Here is an 18,009-nt window from a genome sequence, read left to right as displayed (position 1 = left end):
ATCCATACTTTCGTTCTCTATATCTGTGTCTCTATTTCTGCTTGGCAAATTAATTCATTTGGACCATTTTTCTGGGTTCCACATCATGAATATATTGCTTTTCTCTTTATGACTTACTTCACTCTATATGGCAGTCTCTAGGTCCATCCATGTCTTTGCAAGTGGCACAATTTTTTTCCCTTTTATGGCTCAGCAATTTTCCATTGTAGGCTTTCCAGGGGGCTCAGTGGTTAAAAAACAAACAAACAAAAGAAAACACCTGCCTGCCAATGCAGGAGACACAGGTTCGATCGCTAGGTTGGGAAAGATCCTCTAGAGAAGGAAATGGCAACCCACTCCACTATACTTGTCTGGGAAATCCCATTGACAGAGGAGCCTGATGGTCTACAGAGCTGGACACAATTTAGGGACTGAAACAAAAACAACAGTATTCCATTGTATATATGTACCATGTCTTCTTTACCTCTTCCTTTTTTCACGAACATTTAGGTTGCTTTCATGTCCTGACTATTGGAAATAATGCTACAATGAACATTGGGGTGCATATATCTTTTTAAATTATGGTTTTCTCCAAGTATATACCCGGGGTGCAATTACTGGGTCATATGGTAATTCCATTTTTAGTTTCTTAAATAACGTCTATACTGTTCTCCATAGCGGCTACACACATTTACATTCCCACCAAAAGTGTAGGGGGTTGCCTTTTCTCCACACTCTCTGCAGTATTTATTGTTTTATAGATTTTTTTGATGATGGCCATTCTGACTGGTGTGAGCCTTTGATTTGCATTCCTCTAATCTTTGCAGCTTTGATTTGCATTCCTCTAATAATCAGTAATGATGAAAACCTTTTCATGTGTTTGTTGATCATCTGTAGGTCTTTTTTTTTTTTTCCTGATTTTATTACTGGCAGTTTATTGCACAGGTTTGTCTGCATCAAAAATGTATCTGCTAAAAGGAGAAACAGGTGTGTCTGAATTCAGATTTTCCTCAGACCTCTAAATCCACTCATCTAATTTTAAAGAAAATATACTTCTTATACATGACAATCCAAACTGATGCAAAATATTTATTCCAATTTAGTTATTTTATGCAGTAGGTTTTCCCCTCAACAGATTTGTGATAACCACATCTTTTAAATCTGTACATAATGTTATCAAAATAATCTTAATCTTTGCAATCTCACAAAAATTTGTGTTTTACAATCCACCCTGAATATCAAGGCTGCAAGAATAACACAACATTTCCTATATTCAAATATTTTACAGTTGTACCCAGAAAGAAAAAAAAAGGTGGGGGAGAACCATATATGCTTGGTTAAGGGCTGCCGTTACCTGAGCAACCAGAAATAAAATAAAATATCAAAATTATTAGCATTCAATTCAGTTCAGTTCAGTCGCTCAGTCGTGTCCGACTCTGCGACCCCATGAATCGCAGCACGCCAGGCCTCCCTGTCCATCACCAACTCCTGGAGTTCACTCAGACTCACATCCATCGAGTCAGTGATGCCATCCAGCCATCTCATCCTCTGTGGTCCCCTTCTCCTCCTGCCCCCAATCCCTCCCAGCATCAGAGTCATTTCCAATGAGTCAACTCTTTGCATGAGGTGGCCAAAGTACTGGAGTTTCAGCTTTTGCATCATTCTTTCCAAAGAAATCCCAAGCCTGATCTCCTTCAGAATGGACTGGTTGCCTCTCCTTGCAGTCCAAAGGACTCTCAAGAGTCTTCTCCAGCACCACAGTTCAAAAACATCAATTCTTCGGCTCTCAGCCTTCTTCACAGTCCAACTCTCACATCCATACATGACCACAGGAAACAATTAATTCAATACAATTATAACTTCAATAGTCACTTTGTCATTGACAATGATTGCTTGAGCACAGGGGTGAGTGCCCCAAGGGCTAGTAGTAGAAGCTATTGCTGCAGACCAGTGTCTCCTCCTCTCTGCACTGCCAGCTCCCACTTGTGCATTGCCCCATATATACTGTGTATATGTGCATTTTAAAAATCTTTCCCACCACACAAAGTTCTCATTATTAAACAGATAACAGGGAAGAACAACAACAAAAGCTAAACAAGCCAATCACTTGCTCTCTCTTTAGGATATGATTATTTTCCTTGAGCATGAAGTATTCAACAATAAAATAAGAAAAGGAAAAGCATGATTTCTTCTGTATAACCCCTAAACACACAAGCTGAGTTTACTGGGTCAGGTTTAACTGTGAGCATTTATACACCTACTTCCAGGCATCGTCATCAGATGTCTCACTGCTACTTGTCTCCGTGTCTGAGTCCTCAAACTCTGCTCTGCAAGTGCTTCTCCAAGGGGAGAATAGGCTGGAACTTCGACTCTGCAAGAAGTCATTCTTTCCAAAGCCATTTCTTCTCAGCTGCTCTGTCTTCATGTGGAACTCTCTGAGCTCATCCTCTGTGAGGGGAAGACAATTCTCATTTTCAGGATATTCCTGCCATCCCATTGCTTTCAGTAACCTGTGCTCTGCTTCCAAAGAGTGCGAGAGGGCTTCCCGGTCCTCCTCTACAGGAAGCGCGAGACCATTCTGGTGGCAGCCTTCCTCTCCATTTTCCTTTGGTTCAGGTGTGCTGTGGTCCTCCGAATCTTCCAACTTCTCACTCTCTCTTCTCTCTGAGAAGTCTCCATTCCAATCGTCCTTCAGAGTCTTCAGGAACTCGCTCTTCCTGTCAGTAGTTCGGCGGGTCAACTTGGTCAGACTAGAGGAGCTGATCTCAATCAGAGGGGTGGTGCTGGTGGACTCTCTTTGGGAGAACTTAAAACTGCACCACCAGCCAGTACTACTGATTTGGTAACAGAGATTGGACTGGTAAAAGCAGACTCTCGGCTAGAGGAAAGGGATCCTGATTTGTGTTCCATTCTGTTAGCTTTCCAAGCACTGGCCTTGGATGGAGGTGGTACAGGCTTAGGAATCAGGCTCTTATAGACACTTGGAACCATGGTTGAAGATTTGTTTCCATTTGCATGGTGACATCCTGGTGAGGTGAATGCAGCAGAGAAGGCAGCAGCAGGATCTTCTTTGGAAACTTTTTTGATGACTAGCATTTTGGAGGGTTGCTTGGCACTAGGTAGGTTTTCCCACACTCCAGAAGGTCTGCATGGCTGATTCTGTTTGCCAGCTTCTAGATTCAAAGAAGGAAAGTGTTCCTCTTCAAACTGCAACTTTCCAGCTTATCTTCTTTCTTCTCTTCCCTAGTATCTGTAGGTGGCTTTTCCTGAAAGGCACAGCCTTTCTGGGAATGGAAGCTGCCTTTCCAATGGCGATAGTTTCCTGTGCCACCCTCACTATGCTGGCTCATGCCATCATGACCTCGTGAAGAGCCATGCCAACCAGATAGGTTCCCTGTGATTCTAGGATATGCTCCCTTAGACACACCAGAGTCCACAGAATCATGGCGGAACAGGGAGGGCTGGTGCCATGAATCTCCTGTCATTCGAAGAAGTCCATTGTTGAAAAAGCCATTGGAGGAATTATGTCTACGACGGCTTACTCCAAATCTACCATCACCTCGGGGTAAGTGCTCTCCGTGTTTTTTGAAAGTCACTGTCGGTGACTTAGCTGACTGTGGTGTTGAGAAATTTAGCCAAGCAGGAACAAAGTCATGCTGCGTCATTTAGGTCCAGTGTCTCTTTTCAACAAGGTGAGACATCCAACCTCATGGCCAAGATCCCAGAGTATAACCTCTGCGGTTCTGCTTCCTGAACTTCTTGAGTTGCCAGCTGTATTTCCACAAGGTTCTCTTGTTAAAAGGGTACTTAATTAGGCTGGCCAGCAGAAAGCCTTACGATGAAGCAAAAACAATCCAGGCTCTGTGTGGATCAATCTATCAGTCCCCTCAATTGCTCATCTTAAACTATCTAGTTCCTGACACGTTTCCAAAAGGGGAAGGGGAAGGGGAAAGGGGAAGGGGGAGGGGAATATAGAAAGTATTTGTTACATTTGAAAAATGGGGGGAAGAGGACAGAGCTATATCAATGTTCACCTCATTCAACTTCCTTGAGTGATGGCACTGTGATGTTGCTTAAATAGATAATACATGGACATTTGCACAGTAAATGCAAATACTGTTCATAACAAGGTCATAGCTTAGAAAGAATGACTTTTGTTTGGTCAAATAATGTCATTGAAGTGATAGATCAAAAATAAAACACTGACGAGCTATAAAAGATCTTCAGAGTAGTCAACTCTAGTAGCAAAACATCCACATTACAAAGCCCTTAATTTATATCTCATTATTCTTACACAGCTGGTAAAAATAGTCTGCAGGTATGAGTTTATATTTGTCTTATCCTTCAAAATCTAAGGACATAAGAAAGCTTGTTAAAAAAAAAACTAAACAAAACAAAACAGGAACTTGATATGCTTTTCCCTCCAAGAATAGCAGCTTTCAAGGCAAATTCCTTGGTATAAAGCTCTCAAATGTTTCTTCTATTTCTTTGGTCTTCACTATTTATAAATTCACGGCAAAACTAAAACAAGTAGAAAGGCAGGGCTTAAGAACAGTCACAGAGAAAGCTCCAAAGTGAGGTTTTCTTCTCTTCAGTTTTCTGTATTTCACTCATTCTGCCCATTCCCAGAGACTAAACTGAGTTAATGGAAGGTAATAACAATCTTCTGCTTCAGTAGAGAAGTCACTTTGGATCCATTTTCATTGTTATTCAATCATTCCAAGGCCACAGGAATCGGGCAGTGGAGGGGCTACAGTTAGGGACCAGTTGCAGCATCTGAGGCCGAGTCCCCATCTTCCTGATCTGGCAGAGGTGGAGAGCCCACAACCATAACAAAGGTCTTCCCAAAGTCCATCTGTAGGTCTTATTTGGAGAAATGTCTATTTGACTGGTTTGCTTGAATTTTTTTTTTTAAATTGAGCTGCATGGGCTGTTGTTATATTTTGGAAATTAATTCCTTGCCAGTTGCTTCATTTACAAATATTCATTTGCAAATATTTCTCTTCATTTACAAATATTTTCTCACAATGTCAAGCAGAACCCCTGTTTGAGTTTCCTGAGCCATACAGCAAATTCCTGTTGGCTATCTGTTTTACATATGATAATGTAAGTTTCCATGTTACTCTTTCCATGTATGGAAAGACATACATCTCACTCTCTCCTCCCCTCTCCCCATATCCATAAGTCTATTCTCTATGTCTGTTTCTCCATTGTTGCCCTGTAAATAAATTCTTAAGTTCCATTTTTCTAGATCCTGTATGTATGCACATTTTGAGTTTATTTTTATGTGTGGTGTTGGGAGTGCTTTAATTTCATTCTTTTGCATGTGGCTGTCCAGCTCCAACACTACTTATTGAAGAGACTGGCTTTTCTATGTTGTAGATTCTTACTTCCTTTGTCATGATTAGATGACCATAGGTGCATGACTGAGAACCTCATTTTAAACTGGATAGAATATGAAACAAAGAATGTTCAAACTACTGCACAATTGTACTCATGTCTCACACTAGCAAAGTAATGCTCAAAATTCTCCAAGCCAGGCTTCAACAGTACATGAACTGTGAACTTCCAAATGTTCAAGCTGGATTTAGAAAAGGCAAAGGAACCAAATATCAAACTGCCATCTGCTGGATCATCAAAAAAGCAAGAGTTCCAGAAAAACATCTACTTCTGTTTTCAATTCAGTTCAATCACACAGTCATGTATGACTCTTTGCGACCCCATGGACTGCAGCATGCCAGGCCTCCCTGTCCATCACCAATTCCTGGAGTTTACTCAAACTCATGTCTATTGAGTTGGTGATGCCATCCAACCATCTCATCCTCTGTCGTCCCATTCTCCTCCTGCCTTCAATCTTTCCCAGCATCAGGCTCTTTTCAAATGAGTCAGTTCTTTGCATCAGGTAGCTTCAGCTTCAACATCAGTCCTTCCAATGAACATTCAGGACTGATTTCCTTTAGGATGGACTGGTTAGATCTCCTTGCAGTCCAAGGGACTTGCAAGAGTCTGCTCCAACACTACAGTTCAAAAGCATCAATTCTTCAGTGCTCAGCTTTCTTTATAGTCCAACTCTCACATCCATACATGATTACTGGAAACCATAGCTATGACTAGACGCACCCTTGTTGGAAAAGTAATGTCTCTGCTTTTCAATATGCTGTCTAGGTTGGTCATAACTTTTCTTCCAAGGAGTAAGCAAACTCCAGATAAAATGAAGGACAGAGAAGTCTGACAAGCTACAGTTCATGAAGTTGCTAAGAACTGGACAGGACAGTGACTGAACAACAACAACAACAAACTCCTTTTTGGAAATAAGACCTCTAAACTACAAAGCTCAAGTTTGCTAAATTCATGTCCATTTAGTCGGTATTGCTGTCTAACCATCTTGTTCTCTTTTTTGTCTTCAGTCTTTCCCAGAATCAAAGTCTTTTCCAAAGAGTCTGCTCTTTCCATCAGGTTGCCAAAATATTGGAGTTTCAGATTAATCATCAGTCATTTCAATGAATTCTCAAGGTTGACTTCCTTTAGAATTGACTGATTTGATCTCCTGTGGTCCAATAATGGAAGGAATTATGTCCTTTCCTCTCACGTTGATGCTCAGACATATATCATAATTGGCGGCTGGGCACAGTCTTTCTTTGCTACTTAAGAATATATTCCACTTTGATTAAATATATGGGGTTCCATCAGGTATTGTCACATACTTGGTGCTATAACTAAATCTTCAGTAAGGTATTACATTGTTCCACCAGGTCACCTCCTTCTGTGATATGGTACACAGAGGTAGTAAGGTTCCCAGTGTGTGCTAGCGAAGTTGCTTCAGTTATGTCCAAATCTCTGTGACCCTATGGACTGTAGCCCTCCAGCCTCATCTGTTCATGGGGATTCTCCAGGTAAGAATCCTGGAGTGGGTTGCCATGCCCTCCTCAAGGTTCCCAGTATCATTTATAAATAACCATAGTTTTCTTTTTCACTGACTTATTAGTCCACTTTTGTCAATGACAAGGTTCCCAAATACATTAGATTGATTTCTGAGCCCTTCTTTCTATCTCTTTATACTATTCATCTCTTTCTGTCCGAGTAGTGTGCTCTTTTTATTGCTAAGGCATCTTACTACAGAGAAGAGTAAGCCCTTATATTACTTTTCCTTTTAAAAATTATGTTATTTTTTTCATGTAAACTTTAGAAAGTTGACTTTTAGTTTGCCTTCTCAATTTATACAGTGATTTATATTATTCCCAGAAATAATGGAAGTAAAACCAATGAAACACTGAAGCAGTAATTAGTAAAAGTTTATTGTGCATACAACACAAAGACAGTTAACCAAAAATATTCAAACCAATAACAACAACAACAAAAAGGCTCAGGGTAATATTGTCATAAAGCAGCTTATAAAGTGAGAAGGCAGTATTTGTTTATTATTCAAAGTGGTCTGTTAAAATATTAAATTTTTCTTAAATGATAGGAAATTAATCAGTGGTCATATCAACCTTGGGCAACAGTTTATGTTTTGAATATGAACTCAAGAGCCATAAACAAGAAATGACCCAGGTCAAGTTAGTCTTGCAAAAATATAGTAAATTAAGCTTTGCATAACTAAACTGGTTTTGATCAAGGAATATTCAAAGTTGTTCTCCAGTTGGTTTTGATTTAATAGAATATATGGACTTTATGAGGCTTCCTAGGTGCACTAGCTGTAAAGAACCTAATGCAGGAGACATAAGAGACATGAGTTCAATCCCTGGGTCAGGAAGCTCTCCTGGAGAAAGGACTGGCTACCCACTCCAGTACTCTTACCTGGGAAATCCCATGAACAGAGGACCCTGGTGGGTTATAGTCCATGGGGTCCCAAAGAGTCCAGTAGGACTGAGTGACTGAACATGCACACATGGACTTTATGGGCTTCAACGGCTCACAAGCGCAGCTGAGAGGAGCTACCCCACTTCCGAGGTCAGGGGTAGAAGCTGGGAGGACCCCATGCCCAAGGGGCAGCAGTCAAAAGGAGCTACCCCACATCCGAGGTCAGGGGCAGCGGCCCAGAGTGCCAGGCTGCAACAGTGCAGGAACCACCGAGAGGAGCTACTCCATATCCAAGGTCAGAGGCAGTGGCCGGGAGGAGCAACTGCATGTCCAAGGAGCAGTGGCTGAGCAGGCGCAGAGGGCCTAGAGGAGCTACTCCATGTTCAAGGTCAGGAGGGGCGGCAGTGAGGAGATACCCATCGTCCAAGGTAAAAAGCAGCGGCTGCACTTTTCTGGAGCAGCCGTGAAGAGATACCCCATGTCCAAGGTAAGAGAAACCCAAGTAAGATGGTAGGTGTTGCAAGAGGGCATCAGAAGGCAGACACACTGAAACCATAATCACAGAAGTAGTCAGTCAAATCACACTAGGACCACAGCCTTGTTTAACTCAATGAACTAAGCCATGCCCTATGGGGCCACCCAAGATGGGTGGGTCATGGTGGAGAGGTCTGACAGAATGTGGTCCACTGGAGAAGGGAATGGCAAACAACTTCAGTATTCTTGCCTTGAGAACCCCATGAACAGTATGAAAAGGCAAAATGATAGGATACTGAAAGAGGAACTCCCCAGGTCAGTAGGTGCCCAATACACTACTGGAAATCAGTGGAGAAATCACTCCAGAAAGAATGAAGGGATGGAGCCAAAGCAAAAACAATACCCAGCTGTGGATGAGACTAGTGATAGATGCAAAGTCCGATGCTGTAAAGAGCAATATTGCATAGGAACCTGGAATGTTAGGTCCATGAATCAAGGCAAATTGGAAGTGGTCAAACAGGAGATGGCAAGGGTGAACGTTGACATTCTAGGAATCAGCAAACTAAAATGGACTGGAATGGGTGAATTTAACTCAGACAACCATTATATCTACTACTGCAGGCAGGAATCCCTCAGAAGAAATGGAGTAGCCATCATGGTCAACAAAAGAGTCCAAAATGCAGTACTTGGATGCAGTCTCAAAAACGACTGAATGATCTCTGTTCGTTTCCAAGGCAAACCATTCATTATCACAGTAATCCAAGTCTATGCCCTAACCAATAATGCTGAAGAAGTGGAAAGCTGAACGGTTCTATGAAGACCTACAAGACCTTTTAGAACTAACGCCTCAAAAAGATGTCCCTTTCATTATAGGGGACTGGAATGCAAAAGTAGGAAGTCAAGAAACACCTGGAGTAATAGGCAAATTTGGCCTTGGAATATGGAATGAAGCAGGGCAAAGATTAATAGAGTTTTGCCAAGAGAATGCACTGGTCATAGCAAACACCCTCTTCCAACAACACAAGAGAAGATTCTACACATGGACATCACCAAATGGTCAACACTGAAATAAGATTGATTATATTCTTTGCAGCCAAAGATGGAGAAGCTCTATACAGTCAGTGAAAACAAGACCAGGAGCTGACTGTGGCTCAGATCAAGAGCTGCTTATTGCCAAATTCAGACTTAAATTGAAGAAAGCAGGGAAAACCACTAGACCATTCAGGTATGACCTAAATCAAATCCCTTATGATTATACAGTGGAAGTGAGAAATAGATTTAAGGGACTAAATCTGATAGATAGAGTGCCTGATGAACTATGGAATGAAGTTCGTGACATTGTACAGGAGACAGGGATCAAGACCATCCCCATGGAAAACACATGCAAAAAAGCAAAATGGCTGTCTGGGGAGGCCTTACAAACAGCTGTGAAAAGAAGAGAAGCAAAAAGCAAAGGAGAAAAGGAAAGATATAAGCATCTGAATGCAGAGGTCCAAAGAAGAGCAAGAAGAGATAAGAAAGCCTTCTTCAGCGATCAATGCAAAGAAATAGAGGAAAACAACAGAATGGGAAAGACTAGAGATCTCTTCGAGAAAATTAGAGATACCAAAGGAACATTTCATGCAAAGATGGGCTTGATAAAGGACAGAAATGGTATGGACTTAACAGAAGCAGAAGATATTAAGAAGAAGTGCCAAGAATACACAGAAGAACTGTACAAAAAAGATCATCATGACCAAGATAATCATGATGGTATGATCACTCATCTAGAGCCAGACATCCTGGAATGTGAAGTCAAGTGGGCCTTAGGAAGCATCACTACAAACAAAGCTAGTGGAGGTGATGGAATTCCAGTTGAGCTATTTCAAATCCTGAAAGATGATGCTGTGAAAGTGCTGCACTCAACATGCCACAAATTTGGAAAACTCAGCAGTGGCCACAGGACTGGAAAAGGTCCTTAAAAGGTCCGTTTTCATTCCAGTCCCAAAGAAAGGTAATGCCAAAGAATGCTCAAACTACCCCACGATTGCAGTCATTTCACACACTAGTAAAGTAATGCTCAAAATTCTCCAACCCAGGCTTTAGCAATACATGAACTGTGAACTTCCTGATATTCAAGCTGGATTTAGAAAAGCAGAGGAACCAGAAATCAAATTGCCAATATCTGCTGGATCATCGGAAAAGCAAGAGAGTTCCAGAAAAACATCTATTTCTGCTTTATTGACTATGCCTAAGCCTTTGACTTTGTGGATCACAATAAACTGTGGAAAAGTCTTCAAGAGATGGGAATACCAGACCACCTGACCTGACTCTTGAAAAACCTATATGCAGGTCAGGAAGCAACAGTTAGAACTGGACATGGAACAACAGACTGGTTCCAAATAGGAAAAGGAGTATGTCAAAGCTGTATGTTGTCATCCTGCTTATTTAAGTTATATGCAGAGTACATCATGAGAAACGCTGGGCTGGAAGAAACACAAGCTGGAATCAAGACTGCCGGGAGAAATATCTATAACTTCAGATATGCAGATGACATCACCCTTATGGCAGAAAGTGAAGAGGAACTCAAAAGCCTCTTGATGAAAGTGAAAGAGGAGAGTGAAAAAGTTGGCTTAAAGCTCAACATTCAGAAAACGAGGATCATGGCATCTGGTCCTATCACTTCATGGGAAATAGATGGGGAAACAGTGGAAACAGTGTCAGACTTTATTTTGGGGGGCTCCAAAATCACTGCAGATGGTGACTGTAGCCATGAAATTAAAAGACGCTTACTCCTTGGAAGAAAAGTTATGACCAACCTAGATAGCATACTGAAAAGCAGAGACATTACTTTGCCAACAAAGGTCCATCTAGTCAAGGCTATGGTTTTTCCAGCAGTCATGTATGGATGTGAGAGTTGGGCTGTGAAGAAAGCTGAGCGTCGAAGAATTGATGCTTTTGAACTGTGGCGTTGGAGAAGACTCTTGAGAGTCCCTTGGACTGCAAGGAGATTGAACCAATCAGTCCTAAATGAAATTAGCCCTGGGTGTTCTTTGGAAGGAATGATGCTAAAGCTGAAACTCCAGTACTTTGGCCACCTCATGCAGAGTTGACTCATTGGAAAAGACTCTGATGCTGGGAGGGATTGGGGGCGGGAGGAGAAGGGGACGACAGAGGATGAGATGGCTGGATGGCATCACCGACTCGATGAATGTGAGTCTGAGTGAACTCCGGGAGTTGGTGATGGACAGGAAGGCCTGGCATGCTGCAATTCATGGGGTCGCAAAGAGTCGGAGGCGATTCAGGGACTGAACTGAAATGATAAAACTGACACCTTTATTTATTCCAGTATAAACAATAGATAAGATAAGAAAAAATAAGAAAAGATAGATAATGATGCTCGTAACTAGATTTAGGGTATTGGCTAAAACTCAAGCTTTTGAAAAACACCCCAATGCTCCAGATTAGAATTTCTATGGACATGACCCTGATAAGATGAATTTGTAAACAAGGCCTCCTTTGATTCATATATACACTAATGATCAGAGTCCCTGGATAAATACAACAGTATACTGATTTAAAATTCAATGAAAAGATGTCTGTGGTTTGCTGCATTACAGACTAAGTTGCAGTGATTTCTTTTTCATCAGTACAGTTCAGTTCAGTTCAGTTCAGTTGCTCAGTCGTGTCTGACTCTTTGTGACCCCATGAATCGCAGCACGCCAGGCCTCCCTGTCCATCACCAACTCCCGGAGTTCACTCAGACTCACATCCATCGAGTCGGTGATGCCTTCCAGCCATCTCATCCTCTGTCGTCCCTCTTTCCTCCTGCCCTCAATCCCTCCCAGCGTCAGTCTTTTCCAATGAGTCAACTCTTCACATGAGGTGGCCAAAGTACTGGAGTTTCAGCTTTGGCATCATTCCTTCCAAAGAACACCCAGGGCTGATCTTTAGAATGGACTGGTTGGATCTCCATGCAGTTCAAGGGACTCTCAAGAGTCTTCTCCAACACCACAGTTCTTTTTCATAATCTCTCACAAATATACTGAATATTCAGTGCAGATGTGAACTCATTACATTCAAGGCTCCTCCTCCCCAGCTTTCTCAACTAAGGATTCCTTTGAGAAATTGGCAACATTATTTTTCCAAAATAAAGTTGGCTTCTAATTAACTCCAAGACAAGGTCTTCAGGGCAGTAGATCAAGCCTCAGGAGGCCAATAATCATAGTATATTCTTCTAATGATCAACATCCTATGTGATTCTCAGAATTGCATGAACCAGAATGTCTCAAGATTGTGACTTTGGCTGGACAAATAGATTCCTGATGGATAGCGGATGCTACTTTTGATGCAGAGAACTTCTGTCTCAAGACAGAGGCAGTCTCTTCTGCTATTTCCTCAGGTTCTACTAGACTCGACTTTCCTGGGATTCCAGATACTGAACAGCTGTTTCTGAGTTGAAAGGAGATATATTAATAAGTACTTGCTTATCAGTGAGAATATTGATCTGGTTAGTCTAAGGGCTTTGTGGGGTCTAGACCTTGGCAAAGGGTAGTGTTATGGACACTGGACCTCACTGCAATTCTGGTAAGTGGCAGAGTTAAGAAGGAGAACCAGGAGCTGTTTTTAATTCCAGGTACTAAGAATGACTGGGCATAGTTCTCTGAGTTTTTCTTCATGACTATTATACTGGATCATTTATGCTTTTAGTAGATTTTCCATTCTTTTTTTTTTTTTAAAGGTTGGTTGACTCATGGATTAAATGAAACAAATACTTAATCAATATTCTTTCTGCTGTCTACTCATGGTTGTATGTTTTAAGCTATAATTGAAAATCTACTTACACTCCATTTTAAAATGTCAAATTCAGGATATTCATGTGTACTTAAGAATATGAAAATTCAATTTCTTTATTATGTGAGGCTGCCTACATAATTTATCTCAGTTAACTTTTGCCTTCCATAAGATATATATTTGAAAGTCTCAAAATATTTTACACCTGAAAAATTTGTGAATTTGCTCCTTTTTAAAATGTACATGGTAACCTCAAATATTGAGTCACTTTTAAATCTAAATTACATAAATCCCTGGGGAGTATCTAAGGAGTCAGAAAGTAGGGTGAAAAAGTATCAGCTCTAAGGATCATAACTTGAATTCTATCTATAAGCTCTAGAATATTATAAGGGGACTTTCAAGGTCTTCTAACTAAAGAATCTTGGAGTCCATGAGTTGAAAATGCTATTAAGGGCCAGTACTCAACTGCCACCCTAAGTCAAATTTCTTTCCGTAGGATATTCTGTAGAAGTCTCTGTTTAAATACTTTCCATGCATCTTAACAGTTTATTACAGTTATTTCCCTGTCTCTTTCAAAGGCTTCTAAGATAGTTCAGTTGGTAAAGAATCTGTCTGCCATGCAGGAGACTGCAGTTCGATTCCTGGGTTGGGAAGATCCACTGAAGAAGGGATAGGTTACCCACTTCAGTATTCTTGGGCTTCCCTTCTGGCTCAGCTGGTAAAGAATTGCCCACAGTGCAGGAGTCCTGGGTTGGGACAATCCCTTGGAGAAAGGAAAGGCTACCCACTCCAGTGTTCTGGCCTGAAGAATTCCATGGGCTGTATAGTCCATGGGGTCACAAAGAGTTGGACAAAACTGAAAGACTGCCACTTTCACTTTTAATTTTAAAATAAGGAGATTGATATCCAAGTCAAGAATTTTGCCCAAAGTCACACAATGCTAGACCTAAAATATAGATCTTCTTACTCCAAACTGAGGGATCTTTTAACTTAATTTTATAGCCTAAAAGGTTTTGGCTGGAAGATATTTTTATTCTTCTACTCTTTAAATTTTTCTATCCCTGCTGCTGCTGCTAAGTCGCTTCAGTCATATCCGACTCTGTGCAACCCCACAGACGGCAGCCCACTAGGCTCCCCAACCCCTGGGATTCTCCAGGCAAGAACACTGGAGTGAGTTGCCATTTCCTTCTCCAGTGCATGAAAGTGAAAAGTGAAAGTGAAGTCGCTCAGTCATGTCTGACTCTTCGCGACCCCATAGACTGCAGCCCACCATGTTCTTCCGTCCATGGGATTTTCCAGGCAAGAGTACTGGAGTGGGTTGCCATTGCCTTCTATCCCTAGTACTGATATAACACACTGTGGTGGTCTTTGATGTCTTCCCATATATACTGTGCCATTGGGTCTCCATGCACCATTGAAAGAACCAATGCATCAATCACACAACTCATTTAGACTGTGGGGTTATATTACTAATAATAGTATGAAAAAAATCTACCTAACTGAAATCAGCTGCCTTCATGGGTCTGAGGGACAAATCATCCTAACAGCTGTGTTTTATGGTATTGGGTAAATATAGATACTCTTTAAGAATCAGGTAATTCTAACTTCTATAGTCTACAATTCATACTCAGTGAAGTGAGGGTACAGTGGGTTTACACGTCAATTAGTTGAAAGAAGATTCAGAAAAATTTTTGTAAATTGATAAGACAAGGATAAGCAATGACTGTAAATTTATATTTCCATCAATGTTTTGAAATGATCGGAAGTCCATTTGTTGAGGTGGAGGTATTATATAGAGAAACTATTTCATCAGTTTGTTTTTCTTTATATAGAAAACAGATGCTTATTATACATATATATGTGTACATACTGAAGATATAATCTTCCCAGGTGGCACTAGTGATATTTGGTATATACACCCTTTGCATTTATATGTAATAGAAATATCTTTATAGTTATCTTTAAAGTTGCAGTCACTGAAAATTCCAATTGTTTGTGTTAAAGAGCTTTAAAACTAGTGTATGTGAATATCCTAATACTAATTTCAGGAAAACAATAATTATACCTACTCATTTTAGGACCAGTTTCTAGTGATTAAGAAAGAGTAAAATTATATTCTCCAAATTCTAGTAATAGGTGTTTCAGAAATTTTTAATCATTTTACTTAGTGTTTAGAAAGCTAACATTTACTATTGACTAGAAATATTGAAAAAAACTTTTGAGAGCAGATGCAAATAATTCTTCAGCACAAAATGATGCATAAGTATATAAATATACTAAAAGTATATACACAAAGACTGGATACAGTCAATAAATGCTAGATGATTTTGCATCCAAAGAATACTTTTTTACTTCTTAGACTTGGTTAGTGGAGAAGGCAATGGCATCCCACTCCAGTTCTCTTGCCTGGAAAATCCCATGGACGGAGGAGCCTGGTAGGCTGCAGTCCATGGGGTCTGCAAAGAGTCAGACACGACTGAGCGACTTCACTTTCACTTTTCACTTTTCACTTTCATGCATTGGAGAAAGAAATGGCAACCCACTCCAGTGTTCTTGCCTGGAGAATCCCAGGGATGGTGGAGCCTGGTGGGCTCTCGTCTATGGGGTCACACAGTGTCGGACACGACTGAAGTGACTTAGCAGCAGCAGCAGCAGCAGCAGGCTTGGTTAGTGGTAAACACACCCATGAAAAAAATTATCTGATATTAGAATGACTTTAGAAATAATCTTTTCTAGCAGTTTGCAAACTATGTTTAGTAGTCAGATTATTCAAAAGAACATTATTAACATAGCAAGATACAAAATAAATAAAGCCTATGATTTATGTTGGGGATTGGAACCCAGAAAACTGCCCAATTATACCTTTCTTTCTCATTCTCTGTGACAACTTCATGGCCATTTTTGCAAAACTCTATTTCTCTTTCTCTGGAAAAATGAAGTGTGGTACAAAATGCCACAAAGTCAATGTCTTGATTTTTTTTTTTAACCACCCTGATGACCATTCTTTTTCTGAAAAAAAAAAAAAAAAAGATGAATATTTGTTTAAACTAACATTATTTTCTGTTTCATCCTTGCCCACTGCTCTAGTTTCAGAATTTCCAGAAGTGTTTCTAATTCGTCTCTTCTTATTGTTAGAAACAACATTAAAGGCTTTTCTTCTTGTTTCTTATTGTTTTGGATGTCGGTGTAAAATTGTAATTAATAGTTGACAAAATGTATATGCTATTTTTACCATTATATTTTAGCATATAATAAGTTGTCAATAAGTACAGATCCCTTCACTCTTTTGCTCAGAGATCATCTAATTCTTCTTTTTCCTTCCAATTTTATGGTTGATAAACTGAAGTTCACATACTGTTTCTGAACATTTCTCATTCTTTTATCCCACATTCTGATCAAGTTCAAATAGCTGAAGTTAACAATATTTTTCACTTTTGAAGGGTTGACTTTCTTGGGCTTCTGGTGAGCAAGAAAACCACGATAATCCAGAAGTAAGATACAAGAGAAAACTGTTAGGCTAATCTTAATCCTTGCCTGGAGAGATAATGTATTCATAGCCTTGGGAAAAGTCTACTCATTGATTGTCAGTTATTCTGTTCCATATTTAGCCTTAATCCTTATTTTGGCAGACTATTTTGGAGGGAATGAATGAGTTCCGTCAAACATCTGGAGATGCCTGCCACCTGCAGACTTTGTGCTGAGTTCCCCATGCCTTTCTCCATCCTTGGATCCTGGTCTGTGGCTCTGGCCCCAGCTCTCCTGTATAGCAGTGACCATGGAGTGGGCCAATGAGACCTTAGTGACAGAGTTTGTCTTCCTTGGCTTCTCATCTCTGGCTGGGCTGCAGCGGCTGCTCTTTGTTGTCTTCCTGCTTGTGTATTTGTTCATGCTGGGCACCAACGTCATCATTGTTTCTACTATTGTGCTGGACAGAGCCCTCCACACCCCCATGTACTTCTTCCTTGGTGTCCTCTCCTGCTCTGAGACTTGTTACACCTTCGTCATTGTACCCAAGATGCTGGTTGACCTGTTGGCTCAGAAGAAGACCATTTCTTTTCTAGGCTGTGCCTTCCAGATGTTTTTCTTCCTCTTCCTCATTTGCTCTCACTCCTTCCTGCTGGCAGCCATGGGTTATGATCGCTATGTGGCCATTTGTAACCCTCTGCGCTACACAGTGTTCATGGGTTTTGGGGTGTGCATGGGACTAGTGGCTGCTGCCTGTGCCTGTGGCTTCATAATCTCACTGGCCACCACCTCCATGATATTTCACCTGCCATTCCACTCCTCCAACCAGCTCCATCATTTCTTCTGTGATGTTTCTCCAGTCCTCAAGCTGGCATCTCACCAATCTTATCTCAATCAGTTGGTCATATTTGTGCTTGGTGTGTTTGTCTTGGTTATTCCACTGTTACTTATTCTGGTCTCCTATGTCCTCATCATCTCTGCCATTCTAAAAATCCCATCCTCTGTTGGAAGATACAAGGCTTTCTCTACCTGTGCCTCCCATCTCATTGTGGTAACTGTTCATTATGGTTGTGCCTCTTTCATCTACTTAAGGCCCAAATCCAATTACTCTTCAAGTCAAGACACCCTAATATCTGTATCTTATACCATCCTCACACCGTTGTTCAATCCAATGATTTACAGCCTGAGAAATAAGGAATTCAAATCAGCCCTTCAAAGAGCAATGACCCATACTTCATATTCTATTAATTAAGGAGCCAAATTTTAGCTATTCAGTTAACTGTAGACCTTTTATGCATCAGGTAATATGTGTACTTTCACATTTTTCTCAAGCGTAGAGCATACTATAACATGAGAATGTTTTCATATTCAGAGAATGAGGATCAAAGATGTGAAAATATTTTGACTTTCTGCCATCAGTGATACTCTTAGAAGGTTGTGCTGATGTGGGAAACAATTACTCATTTCTAGAACAAATTTCATTATATTTCCCAGTTGTGAAATAGATTATTAAAAAAC

At 40.6% G+C, this 18,009-nt stretch overlaps 2 protein-coding genes and 1 long non-coding RNA gene across 3 annotated transcripts; 2 read left to right on the top strand and 1 right to left on the bottom strand.

Annotated features, from left to right (window-relative positions):
* The first annotated feature begins 1,054 nt into the window (after positions 1-1,054).
* LOC120855648 lies at positions 1,055-16,508 on the top strand. Its single transcript, XR_005719282.1, has 3 exons — positions 1,055-1,291; positions 7,222-7,232; positions 16,498-16,508. It is a non-coding gene; the product is annotated as an uncharacterized LOC120855648 (long non-coding RNA).
* LOC120855634 (vasculin-like protein 1) lies at positions 2,172-3,923 on the bottom strand. Its single transcript, XM_040230176.1, is given in 3 exon segments — positions 2,172-2,766; positions 2,769-3,197; positions 3,200-3,923. Coding segments are annotated over 3 exon segments (1,404 nt in total). The 5' UTR covers positions 3,645-3,923; the 3' UTR covers positions 2,172-2,236.
* Positions 16,509-16,801: 293 nt separating the features above from the next.
* LOC120855640 (olfactory receptor 10K1-like) lies at positions 16,802-17,743 on the top strand. The gene has a single exon (XM_040230182.1). The coding sequence runs from the start codon at positions 16,802-16,804 to the stop codon at positions 17,741-17,743; it is 942 nt and encodes a 313-aa protein (XP_040086116.1).
* Positions 17,744-18,009: the final 266 nt, after the last annotated feature.

This window comes from Oryx dammah, unplaced genomic scaffold, assembly GCF_014754425.2.
Source record: "Oryx dammah isolate SB20612 unplaced genomic scaffold, SCBI_Odam_1.1 HiC_scaffold_28, whole genome shotgun sequence".
In the NCBI taxonomy this organism is placed as follows: Eukaryota; Metazoa; Chordata; class Mammalia; order Artiodactyla; family Bovidae; genus Oryx; species Oryx dammah.
The sequence above is the reverse complement of the archived record's forward strand: the minus strand, read 5'-3'. Positions and strand labels throughout refer to the sequence as shown.

Bases quoted from the DNA above. Each gene is read 5' to 3' on its own strand.
- LOC120855640 (XM_040230182.1), top strand. From the start codon at position 16,802: ATGGAGTGGGCCAATGAGACCTTAGTGACAGAGTTTGTCTTCCTTGGC.